Consider the following 23,186-nt stretch of genomic DNA (forward strand, 5'->3'; position numbering starts at 1 on the left):
ATAATTAATAGGTTAATTGAAATATATCAAAGTAAAATAAATCCATTCTGCTTTTAACGTCATTGGCTAAACATTTGTATTATTTTTATTTATGATGTCTGATGACAAAAAGTCATTAATAAAAGTCATTAAGTGTATTTGTTAAGAAATTTGAAAATTATGTGCTGAAACATTTAATAGCTATCAATAGAATTTTACATCCATAAACTTAAACATGGCCATTTGAAGGTCCCAATAGGCCAATTTATGACCTGCGGTAAAAAATACTAACAAAAGTCTAAAACGCCGTGTTTCAATCGCATCACAACCCCTTCAATATTCAGTTTGAATGTTTAAAATTGGATCTTTTCACTGCTATGATTAGTACCGATATTGATATTGATTTATTATTATGATATATTTTTAATAAGCCTACTCACAGTCACTGCAGATTATTATAATAAAAGTTGTTATTGGCTTGTTGTATTAATAGTAAAATAACATTCAATTGACGTGGACTCATCAAAATTAAACTGTTCTAGAAGTGCCAAGAAAGTAATGGGAATATTTTTTTTCATAAGCCCAACGATACAATCCTTAAGGCTTAAAGTCGATATTAAAGGTGTCAAGGCTGATCAATTTGAAAACTACATATCTTTAAAGTCGAATGTGTCATGGTCTAGTTGCCAAACATCCCCCTTACTCTCCAGCTAGCTTTACAACAGTTGTAAAGTGTCATCAATAGTTCTGTTGTGTTTGAAACTGTAGCTTGTTCAGTAGAGCCACATGCCCTGTTGGGCCTGTTGTCAGATCTTGTGTTCTGCATATTGTGTCTAAATAGTATGTCTTAATTGAACATATAATTTTAAAACCTTAAATGTTTTAGTAAAACTGTTCAATTCCGCAAGTGATAGATGTTTGCCCCTACATGCTATGAGTGAATGCCAATTACAAGTATTTTAAAAACATCCAAAATCTTTTAAACACATCTGATAACTTTGGAAAGATGGCAAAGGTATAAACGTTTTCAATAGATATTCCAGTTAAAAAACATAAAAATTAATAAATAGGTAACTCCATCCTTAATGATTACTGTACTGTTGTGTTTTCAATCAGATTGTAGGTGTTGACAAATTAATGTAGTCAATGAGACTGGTTTTGCACAAAAATATTCGGTTAAGGTAAGTTTGTATTCAAATTGTACCAATGCCTCAAATTTAAACAAAAATCCTTCAAGAACTACAAAGAAAGGTTTGTGAAATTTTAAATTTAACAGAAAAACCCTCTGCTGTTGAAAACCTTTTTAGTACACAAGACTAATAACCTCAATAAATCAACAATGTAATGGCAAAGTCTGCACTGATCTTTTTATTCCCTCATATAATTAACATTTTTCTTCCAAAGAAACTCAGCAAGATGTGACAGGAACCAAATTTGTACCTTGTTTGAACGGACTATGGTTTTTAGCAGGTGGAATGTAAATGGGAAATGAGATAACAGATAATTATTATAAAACATGATGCCATTAACTTCGCCGTCTGTTGATTGGCCTACCAAAAATTTGAGTCGTTACTTTCCAGCCACTTCCTATATCACAGTTCAACCTTTACCATTTCAAGACAAAAAATTTATTGAACATGGTACATCTACTGATAATTTATCATTTTGCAGGTTCTATACATTTTTCTCTTACCTTGGGAGGTGCCTGCAGGAACGAGTTCATTTCCACTGCCAACGTGACCTTGATTATTGAGCCCTGCAATACAGAAAAGCGTTGATAACATAAACTAGCAAATATTCATGCAGAATAAATATCTGTTGACATTTTAGGTTTGAAATTGTTTTAGACTGGCTGCAATAATAATTTATCAATGGTATGACAAAGGAATGGAGGACATAAAGTATAATCAAAGAAATTTCCAGTAAAAAATAAATATGCTATTTTTATAAAATGAGTGAATTGATTTTGAGAAATTTAAAAAATAATTAATAATCAGCTAGAATCATTTCATATGAATCATTACTTAAACTGTTACCGCTCAATAAACCTCACAAACAAATTCACAACTAAAAATCTCCAATACTTCGTTATAGAAAGACTGCAGCATGACTACTAATTACAATTTAAACAATAGTGAGTTACTGACACAACAAAGTGTTAAAAATAACTTTGGACGGGTTGGCTCTTGTGGGGTCTTGGAAAACAATGGATATACAGCACAAATCCATCAAAACAATGGATATACGGCACAACTCCAACAAAACAATGGATATACAGCACAACTCCAACAAAACAATGGATACACGGCACAACTCCATCAAAATCAATATGAGGATGCCTCAGGGTACTTACGATACCCTCAAAATCTTGGAAATCCGCTTATTGAGGACCCTAAATTTGGAAACCATTTTGAACCTATCCCGCACAGTCCACATACTCCACATCCAGGAGCAAATTCTAACTTTAAGCCAACAATATCAACTCCAGAAAATTATAGTAATAAATTTAAAGAGGATAAAACAAATGACAAAGAACAATTTGAAAATCACGAGAGAGATATTGACAAATTCATAACAGATAAATACACCAAAGAAGTTGATATTTTAAATAGTTACACAGAGGTAAAATCAACTGTTTTGAATATGTTGAGAGGCGTATTTAGCAACAAGTGTGAGAGTTATAAAAACTTTGAAGATAGATTAACTGAGAGCCTTGACATTGGTGATGATGGAACTTCTCCCCCTGTAGAACACACTAGTCAAGCAAGGAGTCATAAATCAAACGATGCAAATAGAAACCATCCTAAGAATAATTTTGACTTGCCGTCTTTAAATGACATGTTCTTGAGGTACACAGGAAAAAACATAAACTTGGAAAATGGTCCAAGTTCTAAGAATACCATCATTGACAGAATGAACTACAATGATGAAAACAAGGATTTTTACAAAAAACAAACTCCTAATAGTTTTGAACAACATGAACTACCAATTTCGGGCGATCAATCTGAAGATTTAAAAATTGATTCAAAAACAACAAATGGACCTAGACGTACAAGTTACAGCTTTAAACACAGAAAAACTGTAAATGATTTGACCAATTTAATTTCTGAAAACGATGATAAACTTAAACAAGCTTTAGAAAATATTCAAAAAATGTATAAACAATATGACAAATCGCATACAACAAATGACACTACAGTAGGAGAAAGCTTAGATTTGTTAAAAAATACTTTCTCAAAAATGTCTGAACTGTCCAGAACAATATCAAACCAAAAGGACAATGTTTCAGAACACAAAGTTAATTCAGAGGAACAACTTGATAAGATAGAGCAAGATGAATCAGAACCTGTAAAATCCCAGAAGTTTCCCATTAATGTTGAAAGTTCTAGCATAAAACTTGTAAGAAAGTCAAGTAAAACACCTTTTTCGCCAAAAAGTGTTAGAAGCAAGAAGATAACTAATGTTTCGCAACAGGCAAAATTAAACGTGGCCAATCAGCGTGGAGCAAGTCAGCTTGAAGATTCAACTAAAATAATCGACAAAGGACGATCAACTATAAGATTAGGGAATCTTTCTTCTCAAGTCGGAAGCTTGTCATTAAAAGATCAAAGTGACCAGTACGGTTTAAAGAAATTTGCAAACAGCATAAATATAAATAACTCTAAAAATATTGGGAAAAATGTAAGATTGGATATCAAGACTACAACTGGAGTTGATGAATTTGATAGATCCAACGTAGTACGCAAGTCTGAATATACCGAAAATAGTCGTAGAAGTAAAAAGATGAACTTAAAACAAGTAAAAAATCTTAAAGTTGAAAATACTTCTGATAACACTCAAGAAACAACACATTTGTACCCAAAAACACCAGTTAATTCTAAATCGTTGAACATTTCAGAGAAAAAGGATAATGAGAAGGAAACAAGGAAGAGAAATGTAAAAATAGCAACTGCTGACCTCAATAAATTGGAATTTACAAAGGCAGTAAAAAGTATGGGAAAAACTACAAGTATTCTTTCAAAAGTGACAACTACAAAGTCGATGAAAGTACAAAATGCAAACAATAATTCTTATTTTCAAGGATTTAATTCCAGCAGTCGATTTCACAATGAAGATGCTGAAAATCCACAAGCTGGAATCTTGGAAAACATGACCCAAATGAGAGATATATCGATGAAACAAATTAGTGACAAAGATAGTATTTCTGTACTTGATACAAATGATACAAACACGGTTTCACCTACAAACAGTTCAAGTACAAATATTCAAGATGAAAACAATCAAAACACTGGTTACTTTGTGTTTTCAAAGCATGCAAAGTACAGAAGAATGTCTACACCTCAAAGAAGAGAACGAATTTCGAAAAAAGACTCTAAAAATGCAAGTCTAGAAGAGCCAAATGTTGAAACTATTTGAACCGACATACTGTATAACGATTTATGTTAGGAAATAAATGTACCTATATAGATTTTTAATATCAACTCAAAATAATAATACTTTTGTTTTACGTTTCTGTCTTAGAATTTATTACTACTATACTTATATTTATTTGTAGCTTGTCCTACAAATCACCTAAAGAAAGTGCATATAGGGATTTTATGTTGGTGCGCACTGTTTCAAAGCAAAAGTTTAACGACTTTACTTTAACACATGGATATATATGACAGATTGCAAGGTACAAACCTGCTAAAGAGTCAGCCGCTAGGGCTGCTGCCATACTGAAGTTGAAGGAAGCCCCGGCGACTGCGAATAGTTTGCTGTCGAAGTAGTTCTGGTGTGGTCCGCTAGGAATGCTGTCATCATGTTCTGTAGTTACAATCTGCGGCTCGCTGATGACAGCTGACTCGTTGCTGTCCTCAGGTTCTCCCCCTCCTCCCATTTCCACAGGCTCTGACTTGACGGGAGCATGGGAGTGGTTCTCATCTCTCCCTTCTCGTTCTCTTTCTCGCTCCCTCTCCCTCTCCCTCCCAGGCCCTGGACTGCTGCTCTCTGCATCTTGTTTCTTTACTTTTGAGAAGTCTACCGGAGGTTCAGAGTCGTCCTTGTCTTGGTGGTTGTTTTGTGCCTGCTGATTTTGCTCGTGAGCTGAATTGGACTCTGTCCTTATTTTCTTTGATGGAACTGAATTGCTCTCCTAAAAGCGACATTGTTTTAAAATTTAATATAAATAATGAAATATTTTAAAGTACAGTAAATAGTTTTGCGTGTCAAAAATCAATCTTTTAATATATTGACTGACAGTTGGGTAGCTTGTAGATGTTTTTAAAACAGAGCTTTACCATGTAAATCGTAGCAAAATATTAGTGAACATTTCATGTTAGTTAGATAAGTTACCGGTACTGTTACTGATTTTTGTTTTGATCACAGAATGTAATTTCACATCGCACAGAATGTAACTACCCACATCGCAGCAAACCTGCAGACTAAGTGAATTCTGATTGGATTTTACTAAAATATTGCCTTAAACATGTCAGATTTATTTTTATACTTAATACAACAAGGGTTTTCTATGTAACATTCCTACTTAATCAATTTAGACTGGGACGGGTGGCGTCGTCCTGTAATCCAGCTACTAGGAGGTCACGAATTGTGGATATTTATAGGGATGCACTGTGGATGTGATGCTCCCTGGTGTGGATTAACGTCCGCACTAGTGAGTACTTACAACTATCCGCAGTACTATCCTGATAATTAGACCAATTCGTAAATTACGAGGAAAAAATGTGGTTCGGATTCCACTATAAACTGTAGGTCCCTTAGTTGCCATTAGCTGTATGGGCTATTAATTAACAGCTGTGTCTAAGGAACATGTCGACCTTAGTCACTAACAAGACTACAAGATCGCGCCACTCATCCTACACTCATCCTTCACTCATATTTGGGTTAAAATACGCACATAGTGGCGTCCCCATCTTAAATAATTGATAATTGATAAAAAAAATGTTTACGCTTTGATGTGTTTTTTTAAAGCTTATGATCAGACAGATTGACGATTGGTAACAAAAAGGTTATTTCCTTTAGAAATTTGCCCCCCCCCCCCCACCTGTGTTTAATTTATTTCTAGAGTTCATTTTCAAAGATGCAGTGATGCTGACAAACTTTCTTTAAATGGTTTAAATGTTAATTGTAATTAACAGTTTTTCCTTTAGTAGAATATTTCACCACAGTCAGATTTAACAAGAGACAAAACAGTTTATGAAAATGTATTATTTTAAATAGGCTACTCTTTGACAATTATTGTGAACTGATTGTGAACTGATTGGTGGTAAATCACCTACCTCGTGGTAATTGTGTATAGATCTATTAACAAATGTATTGAAAATTAGTAAGATTATTAACATAATAAATATAAGTAAAAGGTTAAATGGCTATTGGCACTAGACATTATGACTCTACTCACTTTTGACTGGAAACTAGTTTTGAACCCTATTAAACTGTGTGATTTGCGTATATGTCCCCTCATTTCTAAGCCCAGTCACGTTTAGTGTTGGACTTTAAAAAAAACACAACTGTCTCTCCAGCATTTTCAAATGAAATTTTTTTTCTGGTAACATATTTTTATTAGAATGTTTACTTGTTTATCACTACATTTTCCCAAACTTTATAATGACTTCATAATAAGGTGAGAGGATAATTGATTATGTTTCCACAAAATGTTAGATTATTTAGTACTATCAGCAGGCCCGTAGTTTGCACAAGTTAGGCTACGTGCCCAGGGGATAATTTTGCACCCTTTCCCCTTCCTTGCAGGTCAATTTTTCACATCCTTGCGCGCCCAACAAACCGAAAACCTCTTGCACCAATGGGTCCGGGTTCACCGGGCCTGACTATCAGACAGCTCTCCCTTATTTTGATGGTCATATTTGTTCGTTATTATTAGGCAATAATAATTTAATTATTTCCTAATGGCTTAGAGGTAACATAATTTGAATTAGAACCATTCTTATTCAAGCTGTGAGCTCTTCAAATACCTGAGTGTCTGTATTTTCTGAGTTGGAAGGTCTGCGCTCACGATGCCTGAACTGCGGGTGATTGGTGGTAGGGGCGCTGGTGGTTGGGGTGCGTCTGTACGCCAGCCAGTTCTCCTTCTCCTCTAAACCTTCTTTTCCTTTTTCTCCAGCCTAAGGTAACAAAATAAAACATGATGACATGTAAGAAAAATTCACTAAGTAGTGTTTGTGTTTATGTCTTACATACTACTAGCATTTTACCATTTTTTTAAGGCTGTAGCGGTTCAAACTCTGGTCTCAGTACTATTTAAAGTGGAAGGGTACTGAATCCATCCAGTCTTGAACCTGCCGCCTTCAGATATATAGCGGATACCATAACATGGCTACCCTACACAATGGGGTATGCACTTAATCAAACACACTTTATCTAATTTAACTTTTTTTTATTTTAACCAACCCTCTTAGATTTAATTAGATCTAAGATTTAATTATGTTATTTTATCATGTATTTCTCAATTCTTATAATGCTGAAAATCCAAATCATTAAACAAAACTTTTTGTGGACACACACACAGTAAGGTTGGGTAACCAGTAGTAAAATATCTGATTTGAGTTGTGAACCACAATGAAATCAAGCTATTAATTTTCTCCCAATCCGTTTTATGTTATGTTTTGGTAGGCCTCTACCATCGAGCTTCGCCACAGACTGGCGAATTCTTCATGAGGTACAATCCAGACAAAAATTGCAATTCTTGATTTACGGTGCCCTGGACGGTGAGGCAGTGCCTTAGACAAGTGAAGCATAGTAACAGTACTAGTAAATCCCAAAATCCTAAGTAAGTGTGGTATTTGTCTAAATTTGACTCCAGTTTTGCAGCAGGTTACAATACTTTACAATGGCAACTAACAAAGAATGTTTCTATCAGTTATTATTTTTCTTATCTACTTCCATTACCTCTTCCTTGGATTCAGACTGTTGAGTAAGGCCGCTAACTCGCAGAACTTCTGCTGTTTTGAGGAACGAAGGCAGGGCTTTCTGATGTACATTCACTTCACCGTGGTAGATGAACTCTACGAGAGCGTGTAAATCTTCGAATATTACATCTTGTAACACAATAACTGGGTGTTTGCATGGTGTACTCTGTAAAATACAGGCTTAAGCTTTAGCTATAATGTAAGTGATAGTAGTTAAATAAGTTTAAGAGGACGTAAGCCTATTGCTCTTTGAAGTGAACAATTTAATATTTTATTGACAATAAAACTAGTTTTTTTGGCAAACAAAATTATAGAAATCTATTGCTCAAACAAATAAAGTTTTTAACCATTTCTCTCTATCAGAGTGGGTCTTAGGTGGTGCGGGACCACTGCAAACATTCAAAGCAATGCCCATTACACATAAAAAGAGTTTATCCCCAACAATATCGTGTTTCACCCCCGTATTTGCAAGACCCTATGCATCCACACCTTGTGCAAGTGCCCAAGGCCGGCTTTGCTCTCTTTGAGCCTGTCAACATTTTATTAAACTGTAAATTCTCAGTTGGCACTCGTTAAACTTTAAATAACGGAACTCTAATGCTATAAAGGGAAGGTGGTCCCTCAAAACTTTGTGGATATGCCATGAATCAAACATGTTTCTCTTACACCAAAGTCCAAGACATTTAGGCTAGTAACATCCCGAAGATTCAATCTTTACGCACCTTTAGCAGTTCTCGGAAGTAAGGACTGCAGGCAGACAGAACTACTCTGTGAGCCTTGAGACTCTTGCCGTCGCAAGCTAACGTGACATCCACAAAGTCTTCGTCATCTCGTAGGTTCTCAAAAGCTGAAGTGATGCTGGACTGGTAGTTGTTCCATCTCAAACAGAAGTGCTGCAAGTCCCCCATGGCCCCTGAAACAGACAAATATTTAGCGGAATTCTTTGTTTGAAGTACGTTTTTACTCATTGTAAACATATGTTAGTTTGGGGACTGTTAAGTAAAACAAGATAGGTTAGCACACAAATCCAGCCAAAGCTGGAAAATAACAAAAATACCCCCGCCGCAGCAAACCTGCAGACTATGCAAATTTCAACTTGTCTGATTACATTTTTACTAAAATATTTCAATAAGTACGGTAAGACTTATTCCCAATTTAAATAACATTACATTTAACAAGTGCTTAGGTTTGCTGCTACTGGGAAGGTAAAATGTGTTTTTTGACCATATGTCAATAGCATTGGATGAAATAAATAAATTTGCCAAATTTTACCAACGTATATCCATAAACAAGTAAACTATAGTAGGAATCAAAATTGAAGTCCCATGTCTGCAGGTAGAGTGGACCCATCCTAAGCCTGCTTGTCAAAAAAACGCTATTGTTGGGGGCTCGGCGATACAGGCAGGCCGGGAATACCGCCCTCCTTTCGCAGTTCCTAGAAATTCTGTGTCCTACTACAATTTGCATAAATCTAACCATAAGACTTGAAGCATCATGCGAAGACTCATTTTGTTCGTCTGAGAAAGAGGTACGAGCGGGATTCACAATGCTGATGGACGTGTTAGTAGGCGGGAGCACAGCGTTGACGTCGTTGTCGGTGTCAATCCCGCGTTAGGAATCCCGTCAGCCATTCTACCTGTAGCGGTATCACCGGGCGCGGCATTTCAATCCTCGACATCTATTGTCCAGTTCCAGTTGCTTTTGAGTTCTATGGTGCGATGCAATGTTCGAGCAGTTTTTTCGCGAGATAGAGGCTCGGCCTGCACTATAATGTGAAGAGCAAGGAGTATTCTGATCGCTATATAAGGCAAAAACTTGGAACGAAATTGGCATGTTCATGGAACGTCTTGACAGAAATTCTGTACATCTGGAAAAACTTTTCCAGTTATACCTCAAGTGGTCACAAAACATGGCATGGAATGTCCGTCTGGTTAGGCTGTTCGATAAAGTGTTGGATATGTCCACAATCGCCTCTTCTTTCCTAAGCAGTTCGAATGGCTGGAGTTGGATAATCCCAGCTATACAACCGAGCTCCACCAAGTCCATCCCGCGTCTGAACCGCCTAGTGAAGAATGGCCCAACAGGTTTCTCGCACACGCGCCACTCAACTCTGATCCCACCACGTGTAGTTTGCACAAATATTCGGTGCCTCCACACGGAAATTCCATCACGGTTTTCACGCTCGTGTAGAATGGGCCTTAGTGTGGTTCACTCCATCATTGTTTCTCCAACCAAAAGCAAGAAAAACTGCTCTCATTCATTGAGTAAGTGGAGTGGACCGCTGTACTCTGCAAATCCATGAGTAACTTTTGTGCCATACAATATAAGTCTACGAAGATATAAAAAGCATTAGGCATGTTAAGGAAATTGAATCGAGAGGAAATAAAATTTTGTTTTTTAGGACATACACAGGTCAGCTGTGCAAGATATCTGTTGCTTTACTGCTATGGTTGCATCTTTCTTCTTACATCCTACTGTCGAGAAAATACTATTATATATATTGCTTTACCTGTGCTTTGTAATAGGTTTGAGGACGCAGAGGAAACTAATATAGGTCTTCCAATCTACTGCAGCAATCAGTCACCCAGCTACTTATGAAAATAGAAAACATACTAAATTCAAGTGCATCAACTTTGGCCTAGTTCATGATCTACGGTATAATACAGAACGATTGATTTGGTAAATTCTTCATTCACTCAGATTAAACAGATACAGAACAGAAACCTCATCTATTTCATGAGGGGTTTCTTACACATATTTAAGTGCATTCTAAACAGAAATGCTCTGAAAATTGGATAAATTTGGCTTGAACTATAGATATTCCATTTGAAAATGAGTGATCCACAAAACCAAAATGTTTTGGAATTAAAAACATAAAATTAAAAATCCAATTTCAAAAGATGTTCTCAGGCTCAGGACTGTTGCAGCACGATTTCGCCGAATATTCGCTTTGTCCCACGAGCCAATCTACAAGTTTCAAAAGGTCACCCACAAGTTGTGGCAAAACAGGAATTTGGCAAATGTGGAATGGCGAGTAGATGGGTTCACTTTCACAATATATAGCGGCGATGTGCAAATGTGATGGGTGACAAATCACGATACAAAGAAATCATCTTAGCGACCGGATGCAATCCTTCATGTAGCCATTAAAATCAGCTTTTATCAGCTTTTTTAGCAGAATAGGTAAAATGCTTGGTTAACACAAGTTGTAAATTTTGAGGGATTCACTATCTCAAAGTGTACACATTGACTGACTGTACAATTCATGGTCTGCGATAACAAACTCTTAAAACTTTGTAAATTTGGACTTCATTCTTATCGAATACTATGTAAAGCTGGAATGAATTCAGAAGTACAGATTTATAGGATTTAACTGCAAAATGTAAAAACTAATTCATTACCTAACACCAAACTGTAATGCAAATAATGAGTTAAAACAAACCAAGTTTAATTTGTGATGATAGAATATATGTATTTGTGTGTCAATGTATTCTGTTAATTTCTTTTGATTTTATTAACTTTACAATTTTCAACTAATGTAGAACAGTGTCTTTAGACTATTGCTTACTGTCCAGTGTCCAGTGTTGGAGAGTAACAGTGCACATTGCAAAATTTACCCCAAAAAAAGGGAGGAAGGTGTATTAGTCATGAAATCACCCAAGCTTTGGGAAGCAAAAATACATATCAAAATTTTGAAGATTTTACTACACAATGAGACGTGTACTTGGAGTGCTAAAAACAGAGCTAATAACTTTTATAAGTTTGTGAATGCTTTTTGGAGCATGGAGAAATCAGCATGATCCTCAAAAAAGATTTTGAAATGTATGATGAGAAGTTTTTAATCCATTTATACACTTATCCAATTCACTAATTTAACTTCTCTGAATACATTAATCCAAGATTTGTGTTTAATACAATCTTAGCTGTTAAATATTTGATTAAAACATTGGATAAAGAGTTTGAAGCTCAAATTGTCTATGATTCAACAAGAAAACAATCTTATCTGATCTTCTCTGGGCAATTAATTTAACAATGTGTTTGATATTGTAGAGTATTTTCTATGTTGGGTATTTTAAAGATTTGATATTTCATTTTGTTTGTTTCACTGAAACATGTTTTTAAGGAGAGTGATCCAATGGTTGCTAACAAAATCAACCCAATGTTCATATTTAGATATATAGATGAAAATTACAAACTAAACTGTGGCAAACATTAGAGGGATGGTCCTAGTCATTAAAAAAAGATTTCTGTCATGGTTGAATTGGTATCCTTCACCATCCCATCTATTTACCTACTACAATTAAAAAGAGTAATGTATGGATCTTGCATCCCTCCAAACAAAAATTATGTCATCAGTAAACAAGAGTTAAGATTGCTTATTTAAAAAAAAAAAAACAATATTTATATTTTACATGCATAATATATCTTTTATTTTTGGCATTTTAAGTTCTAACAGAACTGGTCGCTGAAATAATTTGTCAAGGAGTATGGTCCATATCCTTTTTTATAGTAATCTCACTTACTTTACTTTTCACTTTGCTTCACACACTATAGGATGAAAAAGTGACTCAACATTTTTTGGACATTGACAATAATAGTTTGAATTAATCTAAGCACATATAACCTCAGGATTTAAGTTGGAGAGGTTTTGAATATCAATTTGGGGGAGAAAGGTTTCCATTCCAGTACCGTACCGTACCTATTTTGAATTATAGGCCTAATGGTTTTATTCACCGTATTTTCTCAAAATTTAAATAACTGTGTAATTGCTTTATTAGTACTTCTTCTTATCATAGATTGTATGTTAAGGGCTGAAAGTATCAACAATTGACCAGATGAGGTTAGAGGTAAAAAGTTATTTGCATCACAATATTTAGGGCAGGTGAGATAGGCTCATCGTTACAATTAAGTTAATCATCCTGATTACTGCCAATAGGTACCTAAATGATTTTTCACCCATTATACAGTGCACCTATCAGAAGTCCGAGCTAATATTTTATAAGCCTTGCCACAGCTCTCTAGATGGAATCTCAGTTTTTCCTACCTATAAATTTTCTGTAATCAAGTATCGGTATTGAGGACTGATTTAAATGTGTTGCAGCAGACAAAGGCGTCGTGTCAACTATAGATTTGGGGGGCACAACCAGTACACTTGGGGGTCTGGAATACCCCCATAACACTTGGTAACTACCATAGCTTATGAGTATAACACCTTAAGAAAGTAACAAAAATTTATTATTAGATGGATTTTTACCGTTGGTTTGCTAAAAAATTAATAATTTTAAGTTGGGGCGCATGTGCCTCATTATGCTCCCCCGGTACGACGCCAATGGCAGCAGAAATTTTCTGTGACATACTGCACAGGAGATTTGGGTATTATTGACTGCTCCTGTTTGTATGCACTTTACTTAAACATGTAACACTTTGGGTGATCCCCATACCGGTAAATCAAGTGCTACTTCACATCAAGGCAAAGTATTGGTGACCTAATATCAACTTTCTGCTAGATTCAGACTTTTAGAGAGCGTTGTGTGTATCAACACGAGAGGAACTATTGCGGTTTTCATAGAGAAAACTGTCAAAATGATATTAAAGTAAAGTAAAAGTGATATATTAAAGTCAGCTATCATTCGTAATTGATGTATTAATGATTCTAACAAAAAACTGAGCTCGCCTGAGTCTGTGGCGTGGTTAAAATAAAATAATTTTACCCATTCCGCAACAAAGAAATGAGCTTTTTACGAAATAACGACAAGTATAATAAACTGAGAGCTTACTGAAAGTGCTTATTAAAATAAACAAGAATTTACAGTACAGTAGCCTACTTAAACGGAAGGACATCATAACCTTTTGAGCCTAACTGTGGTGGGCGTTACAAAGGTTCGACAAAGTAATAAGGTTACTTTTAGTCATTGTTGTGGTTGTTTCCAATGAAAGTATAGTCTAATATTGATAGATGTTTGTATTTCAAGGCTGGGATAATCTATAAAGACAGATAATTTACAGAAAATAGGTAGCCTACTTCATTTACTGGACTAACCTAAACTAACCTCTCCAGACCTATACTAACCAACTAATGTGCTTTAATTTAAGAACTAGGTCTAACAAGGCTGTTCATCTTAACTTAAAGCCAAGACTTAAGATATTAGACAAAGTAGAATACGTCTGAATATTAATTTAATTAGCTTAAAATTAGTACAGTATCAAATGTGAAGGGAAGGACGAATAAACACAAATCGATACTCTGCCAGAGTTTTCGAAGAGGAAGCACACACTTTTGATTTATACTACAATATATAGGCATATCGTTCCTTTTTTCTTTTATAAATATTAATCTTACACTTTATAAACAATAATCAAAACTGTTATTTTTATATTAAAAGCCTATTCCTTTAGTTATCAACAAGGTATCGAAAACCAACCTCAACAGATTCCCCTCTAATGTTTTAGAAATTAAAATAAATTTAATAGGTCAAGTGTAGGCCTACTTTGTTTTTTATTTTGTTGGTGGATAAAATTTTCCATTTAAAAATGTTGTCATTTGAATAGTTTTAAAGTTGTATTTTAATATTCTGCAACAATTTAAAACTTAAAATAATTAGGCTAAATAATCGTGGTGAAATTTAATACTTTAATCAAATTACTCTAGCCTAATTTAGATTTTCTATTTAAGGTCTGACCTGAACAAAGGTAAAGTTAGTACTTAAGTTAAATATGAGGTAGCCTACAAAATGTAAGTTAAGTTTTCTTTCAAGTATAAAAAAAAATATGTAATTATATGGTTATGATTGCAACTACTTGTCATGACATCGACTATAAAAATACAATGTGCTTTCCCATTTCAAATTTTACTGTGGTTAACTCATTAATAAACTACACAAACTTATTTTCCTGCATTTTTAATATATGTAAATCAATAGGCATAATCGGCGAACTTGGTAAAAACACAAAGTATATTTAGAGTATGTAGGCTTAAATTATTTTTAATAAAATATATTTTTAATAATTAATTATATTAAGTAAAGATGAGTATTAAAAGTATATTTCACATTGCACGTTTAAAACCTGACAGTAAACAGGACGCATTCTATGATTACTTGATTTTATCAGTGGTCTAGGATTGTTATCTAGCTCTATTTCCGGTTTCCCATTTGATAACAAATCGTCTAGTTTCAAATTTGACGTTTGTAAACATTACTAGGCAAACATTGATTGTTATTCTCTAATGACAACATGGATCGATATGATAAAACGAACAAGACGAAAGAGAGAGTACGGTACAACATCTACAATGAATCAAATGACGGTCTAGGCGTATAGGCTATGTTGAGTTGTCATTCATTCTTTTGTCTTTTTAAACCGGATTCAAGCGATAAGAAACTCAACCTATTGATAACAGATGAAGAACTTACCTTATGTAGTATGTGGTCAATAGCCGGGGTCCAAATATGTAAAAGTAATTATAAAAATCCTAACTTAAGATCACAGCATTTTCTTTCTTGGCCATTATAGACGCCTGACGGAGTCTAGCGACATGCGCCGAATTTTCTACGCACCAGAGAAATTGATGTCAATGAGAACCGCGAAATTCAAACGCGACACTGGGACGCTGAACGTTTAGACGTTGTTTTGTCGAGATTTAAGTCGTGATCGGTAAAATTCTTGAATGTTAACGCGTGTATAGCAAGTGGTGTACTGAAGGGTTGTATATACTTTAGCCTATAGCAGAGAGAAAAATGTGAACCGGTATTATTGAGTTACGAGGAAAGTAAAAATGGCGGAAGAAAGTGAAACTGGAGAAAAAATATCTAGAACGTGTAAAATGCACCGAAACGTTTGTAATTTATCGAACGAAAGACGAGTGTGTACGGCCTAAAACTTCAATTTGGAAAAGAGTTTAGAAGGAATTCCGGTACGGAGACGCTACATGAGGCACTGCCCCGCGTCGAGAGATCACTAGCTATAAACTAACGCGGGGAGTGAAATCGCATATTCGTACACTTTAATGAGAGCGATTCCCTCCCTCGATTCGCACTACCCCCTCCCGCGCGTGCAAAGGGGTGGAGAGAGAAAAAATCATTAAATTCGTCGTCGCCCCCACGCACTTTTCATCTGCGCATGTGCCGGTAAAAAATTTAATTCGTTTTAACACACTACTGTAAATAGTGAACAATGTTATTCAAGTTTTATCCCGGCAACCCCAGCGCGTGCACCGCCCCTTCCACCGCCTCCACCCCGCTCAATGTAATTTACGACGGCCCGAATCAATACTATTGATATGAAAGTATGAAACGAAAAAACGCAGCCATGATTACGTTTCATCTTGACTCGTCCCGCGTCCTGTTCATCCACTGGTGACTCGATCAGCCCGAATGATGACGTCACCTCACAACTTCCGGTCGCTAATTACTCTCTCTCTCTCTCTCACCCTCTCCCCAACCTCTAACCCACTCTCTCTGTCTCACTCTCATTCTCTGATCAAGACGTCTGCTTCATTTTCCGTAATTCCCTCCTTCAAACTTTCCTTTGAAGAAACCCAACCAAGTTTACCCTTTGACCGGTGAAATATAACACCTTAACTACTATACACGTGTCACCCCGAAACAATTTTTGGCAAACTCGTAGCAGGATTTTTGTTGCATGTGCATCTCAAAATAGTCTTTTGATCTTTCTAGTTATCGTTAACTGGCAAAACAACGTGGAGGATTTTGATATTCTAAAATAGATAGCGTTGGGGTTTCAAACTAATACGTTTGCTTATTGGGTAATGGGAGGATAGTTAGTTGTAGCTATTGCCGTAGTGATAGTGATAACACCATCCGGGGCCAAGGTACTTATTCGTTTAAGAATCCCAGAAGCATAAACACTGTTAATAGTTTCGTTACACACTGTTTCTGTTGTGCCATTTATGTGTGGAGAAGTTTCGTCGCATACAAAAAAATAAAACAACTCCAAAACCTTAGAAATCTCTAGACTTTGTCCAAATTCAAATTCCATATTAATGGTAAATTTTTGAAAATTATAAGTATGGATCAATTATAAATATATGGATCAATCATAGTTTTGTATTAATATGTCTTCATACAATTTGGTAACTTTTTATCAAACTTAATTTAACTTTTTAAAAATTTTTAAGACACAGAACTAGTTTTGTGTTCATCTTAAGTAGTCCTACGTAACTTCTCACCCCATCAAGCTTCTGTCATTACATTAGGCGTGAATCTATAAACTCCTTTTTGTAAGCTTTATATTATAATATGATGATTTGGTTTAGTTAAAATAACAACTCAAAAAAGCAAATTAAAATTCAAAAAGTCTGCAGGTGTTGTTACGGCTGGGATGGGCTATTTATGAGTTCTTGGTTTATACCATTGATTGTATAGTGAATATACCTGTTGAACTGAAATGTTTTAACAGTGCTACACTATGATCAACCACACTCATAATCTACTATTTAGCTTAAAAAAAACGTAGCCTACTTAAAATCGCAGTTTTAGTTTAGTGATTAAGTGCATGGTTTTTAGAAATCTTGTAAAACTTGTTTTAATTAAATGTACTAATCCCCTCCAACATTTGGATATTTTCAGGAGTAAAATTTAAAGATGTAAAAGCGGCAGGTGACATAACCTCCGACCTTATGACACCGCCCCTATGATCTAAGATACTTCACCCCCCACCCCCACTCAACCCTTCATACTCACACACATACTCACACGTGCGCTCGCACACTCATCACACATACACAGGTGCATTGTACATAGGATTTTCTCGCATAAACCCGACTAATTATTTTCGAAGCTAACTCAGTCAAGTTGTCCTCAGGCTCACGGTTCATACAAAGCTTGAAAAGAAACATACTGCAACTCGTCAAAACCGAACAAACATGTGAGATAATGGCAGCATGTCAATCGATGTTTTTGTAGAAGGATGACATTTTACAAACAGTTTTTTTTTTCAAAGTAATTAATGTTTTTATGGACAATTATTGCTAATGAACAAGTAAATTTAAAAAATGCATAAAATACATTACAAACTTATTTTTACCATGCTTTTACAGAGTAAAGGTGGCTGCTACGACACTTCACATGCATAAAGCAAATAAGTAATTGATTACTATAGTCTACGTATAATTGCCTAATAGTTCTAATATACAGGAGGTTCAAAAATAATTGTGTAACACAGCAGTTAATGCCAACCATTGAAATATTTGTTTGGTATAGTTTGGTTTTGTCTTTGATAATTCCTTATTGAATGACTACTGCTACTTCAAAACAATAAAATGCATGTTTTGAGTCTGAGTTTGCTCGTTGGGTCTGGCTCTATTAGTTCGATAGTTCTAATAGTTCGAATGGCTTTGAGTCATAAAAGCTTGGTGCCCACCTAGACACACCTTGTTTAAGCAATCATGTTTTAGGGATATCCTATGTAAATCCCGGCGTGTTTCTAAATTATATCCACCCGATGATTGTGACAGAAAAATATATGTGTAATAATAAATATATGTGCAGAATCAATAAAATTATCAAATTGTAGTTTTTATCCAAAATTCAAATAAAACTTGTTCGTGTAATTACTTTGTATCTTTACTTTATAAAACATCTCAACTAAGGTAAAAAAGTTTTACAATGAATACACGCCTTTTGTCACGTTATAGTAGCCATTTAATAAACAAGTCAGCCACAGTTAATCAAGCTGCCAAGACTATACAATACAACCAAATAAAAGTAAACGTATAATCATGCTCTTCCCATTGTTGGCATTAACAGCTGTGTTGGACAAGGCAAATAGAAAATACAAACTGTTTAGTTCTGCCCCATTATTTTATAAGCAACCTGTATTATAAATTAATACTAAACTATTATTTAATTTCAAAGCCCGCCCTTCATTCTTCTTCACTTTGATAACACGCTCTTTATTGTTGGCGTAACAGTAAATTTTATCTAATCTAATCTAATTCATCCATCTAATCTAATCATATTCATCTAATATTGATTGTCTCCCTGTCGTAGTACATAACATGATGATCTTAGTTATCAAATAAATGTTTTTGAAAATATCAATATCGACTGATATGTTATATACATAAATATACATAAATACTGATATGTATTTATTTTTATGAAGACACTGCTAGGTGTGGCCATCACATAACGAACATGAAATACAAATTACTTATTTTAGGTTCTGGACCTGTAAAGTTTTTTTTATCGTGATGCGAAGTTAAAACACCACTAGTGCTACTCGTATAGTAGGCCTAATGAACGTGCAACATACATACTTGTATATAGTTAAAATATTGTATTGAATACTGAAGTAAAGTAAGTTTGAACTGTGGATCAGTAATATATTGGGGCTTACTTGAAAATAACAAATGAACATTAGAATATGTGTCATAATAGATGTGCTACTGTACCATGAAATTACCTTACATTTTTTCATTACTGTTTTTCCACCATGTGAGGGATTTAAAATTCTGTGGTTTACAAAAAGTTACCATTTCCATTTTGAAATAACCGAAAATTTGATACATAAAGAAAGAACATTTTCCAACATACAATCTTCCGGTATCGCAGTTAAAAGTAGTTTTTACTCCGGTATTATTTTTTACGCATTACCATTGTCCAAAGGTTAAATGAATTATTTGTCTAACTTGTACTGTTGTAATAATTCTACACTTAATTCCTACTTCTTCAGCATTTGAAATCTAATCAACAGGATCTTCTGTGGATTTGTACCGCTGGTATTTTAATGTTTTTATCACCACTTAAAAAACATATACCTATACTCCAACCTATGGGAAAATATAATCATCAATAGTTGATGAACTGTTGACAAATAATAGAAACCTGTCTCTCCCGGGGAGTAACTATAAACCCAAAGATTTAAATGCTATTCAGTTAGTTTTGTTAACGGGGTGTTCGATTTTCCATTTAATACATTTTTATATTTTCAAAAACTTTACAAAGCATGGTGTTCATTTACTTTGAAATACTTATTTGAGGATTTCCATCCTATTTTATAATTTGTACGTGTCATATTCTACGCTACTTTAACTAACTATAACTATAAACCCAAAGATTTAAATGCTATTAAGTTAGTTTTGTTAACGGGGTGCTCGATTTTCCATTTAATAAATTTTTATATGCAAAAACTTTACAAAGCATGGTGTTCATTTACTTTGAAATACTTATTTGAGGATTCCCATCCTATTTTATAATTTGTACGTGTCATATTCTACGCTACTTTAAATGTTGCTCTATATTTTTTAAGGTAAATACGTTTTAATCTTTGGTCACAAATCCAGACGAAAAGCAATGGTCTGTAAAAGGGTAATTTTGTTTGTTTAAAATAATTTTAAAGTTGGCACGATAGCCAGAAGTAAAAATATAATTGTCACGGCGCACTTTAAATATAACAAACTTGATTAAAAATTACGTCTTCAGCTCTTGCTCTTCTTATTTATAACGCAGCATTATTGAATTTTCCATACTAAAGTACCTAGATCCCATATTTTATGGACCAGCATAAGAATTTTTTTCATTAAAAAAACATAGTTTAATGAGCCACTCGTGCACTGTTGACATTCCCCCCTTATTTTTGACACTTTTATAGAATATTATAACATAAAAAAAGGAGCTGTAGCTTACAATAGTGTGTCATAAAAGTTTTGATAAGTTTTTTTTTAAGTGTTTTCGATGGAAATCGTTAATTTATTATCAGCACACTCTTTCAATTCAACTAGATTCTTATAATATTCCAAATTGACAATCAATATTTGTAAATGGCTGTCTTGTTTTATTCATAGTCATAAGTATAACGAGTCTTACGATATTTTCGTAACCTTACCTAAAATCTATAGGTAAGGTGTCTCACATCTGCGGACATCAATAGCTCACCGTCTTGCATTTATTCTGGAAAATCATTAATATAAAAAGAAACAACACTGGACCGAGATTGACCCTTGCGGAACTCCTGTGTTGAGACAGACCAAGACATTTGATTTAAACGTTTTTACAACATTCGTCTCACTAGTATTTCTAATATTCACAATTTGTTATGTGTTTTTAAGAAATGGCATTATCCAGTTTAAGAGATTTTTCATAATACCAATATTAATTATCTTGGCTTAAGTATTTCATGATCAGACAATCGAACGCCTTACAATTCAATAAACAAATAGTCTTCATACACTATTCAAAGTCAAAGGTATAATCTTGAGCTGTACAGTACGTCTGTCTAAAATCTCTTTGCTAAAATCCAAAATATTTTAATCTGTTGCTGTTTAATCAATTAGGAATCTACACATGTTGTTGTCAAATTTAATAAAATTGCGATTTTTTCTTTCTTAACCAACCGTGTTGTATAAATCTAACAAGTTTAACGCCATCACAGTTCAAATTTATAACGAGCTTAATAATCTGTAGTCGGACGTATCATCATAACTTAACATACAAGATAAGTCGTAAAAACTAAAATAACAGCCAATTAGTAAATCGCTCCATTCCCACTTTCCATCGGTCTTCTCAGTTTGTCATTAATTTGGAGGATTGCAAAATGTGAAAGTGGATTGACATTCTTTGAAGACCTAGATATACGGACCTTCCAAGACGTCCTTCACTGAAATATGATCTCTTGTTTAAAAGTTCAGGAGGAAATCATTTGATACGATGATTCTACTATTGATAAACCACCGTGGAATAGACATTCTTCTATTGGTAGATTTAGGCAGTTAAATTTTATTCGAGCCCCTGGCGGAGTGATGCAACTGTAACAAATATTTGCTTTCCTAATCACCGACATTTTTGCCGTACAAAGCTGAAAGGGAATTAATTTTACATTGCATGTTATATGTTCACAGAAACTATTACAGTATGAACAGCAGAACAGCCAAAAGACAATATAATTTTGTGTACTAGTATACTCTATTAGTCTGATCAACTGGGTTTCTTTCGGTAAAACATTGACCACATCTGGTCCAGGAAGATACTGGTCGGATGTACTGGTGGTGCTTCAGTATCCACGGTCAAGTAAATGTAGAGCTTGTTGGGATTTTAAACTTGGGAAATTGACTTTGTTAGGGAAAACAAAAATAAATATTCGTAAATTTGATTCAATCTTAATTATTGACTCCCCGAAACTATTTAGTCAGTAGCTTCATATTTTGAATTCGAGCAATTGTAGCAACTCTTAGGGTTGATTGAAAACTTGTTATAAATTGATTTTTAATGTGTAATATGTACTTTTATTTAAACGTTTTTTTGTTATAATAAATGTAAGTTATTAAATAAAGAGGTTATTTATCAAATCCTATTATTGTTTTAATATTGATTTTGTATTAAAATTAATTAAATTATAATATAATGTAGGAAACTTATATTTTGTCAACATAATAATTGGTATTGTATGTAGTAACAAATGGTGAAAAAATTTAAAGTAAATACGGTCGTACTCTGTTAATTTCATTAAAACTTCATTAGAACAACATTGACGGTATTGAAGTCTCTATTTTAAAATATGTGTTGCTCCTGTGTTTAATTTATAAATATATATGTCTGCAGAGGGCAATCCTAAAACAGCCTCAGTAGGGCTTCAGCTCTCTGGAATATCACGATCACGTCACGTAGTATTCTGCAGTTGAAAGACTTGGCTTGGCTCAAAGCAACATGCAGTTAACCAAGCAGGAGTTTTAGAAAATAAATTGTAACTTTCAAAATAGGCTGTTCTTGGGCCTTGTTAATTGTCATCGCAGAGGCTAATGTCATTGGAAATTGGATTCCTTATATTTTGGAAAGGAAGTGTACTTTCTGAGGTTATCAGTTTAACACGGGCATCACTGCACTTCCTCTTTTGCCACTTCCTGTCAGTACTTTGCAGTCAACAGGGGTTTTACACAATATTGTTACTTGTTACTTTGTTCCGTCTATTGGATCTTTTGCCGTCTAAAGGTTCCTTATCAAAATAACTGGTGAACCTTCTTCTGAAATCTGTGTAAAAATGAGGGACCAACATGGTTTAGCGTGTTGTATAACTTGCCACTACCACTAACCATTATATGTATTTACCGTCTTGTGAGACAACAGTATAAGTGTAAATATATATTTCAAGTGTTATTAGACGTATTTTTATTTAGTTTCTGTTAATTCATAAAGGAATAGTGAAAACTGTTTCAATCGTGAACTTTGCCATTTATATATTCAAGCTTGATTATATTATAAATCGAATGTAACGAGTATTATGTGTTGTAAATAGTAACCTTAAAGATTGTGTTGTTACTCATATAAC

At 34.4% G+C, this 23,186-nt stretch overlaps 1 protein-coding gene across 5 annotated transcripts in view; it reads right to left on the minus strand.

Annotated features, from left to right (window-relative positions):
• LOC129002319 (broad-complex core protein-like) overlaps positions 1–23,186 on the minus strand; it is a 91,124-nt gene that overhangs the window by 19,551 nt on the left and 48,387 nt on the right. For 4 of the 5 annotated variants that reach the window (XM_054430028.1, XM_054430026.1, XM_054430030.1 and 1 more), the window contains exons 1-6: positions 15,317–15,831; positions 8,627–8,817; positions 7,885–8,070; positions 6,951–7,100; positions 4,663–5,113; positions 1,673–1,735 (exon numbers count right to left, since the gene is read on the minus strand). In XM_054430028.1, the coding sequence (XP_054286003.1) occupies positions 1,673–1,735; positions 4,663–5,113; positions 6,951–7,100; positions 7,885–8,070; positions 8,627–8,812 (1,036 nt within the window). In that variant the 5' untranslated portion in view covers positions 8,813–8,817; positions 15,317–15,831. Of the gene's footprint in view, positions 1–1,672; positions 1,736–4,662; positions 5,114–6,950; positions 7,101–7,884; positions 8,071–8,626; positions 8,818–15,316; positions 15,832–23,186 lie in introns of those variants that run through there. The other variant, XM_054430027.1, reaches the window with a different exon arrangement.

This window comes from Macrosteles quadrilineatus, unplaced genomic scaffold (genome assembly GCF_028750875.1).
Source record: "Macrosteles quadrilineatus isolate MER2022 unplaced genomic scaffold, UCM_ALF_1.0 Scaffold_9__3_contigs__length_116548681, whole genome shotgun sequence".
Taxonomy (NCBI): Eukaryota; Metazoa; Arthropoda; class Insecta; order Hemiptera; family Cicadellidae; genus Macrosteles; species Macrosteles quadrilineatus.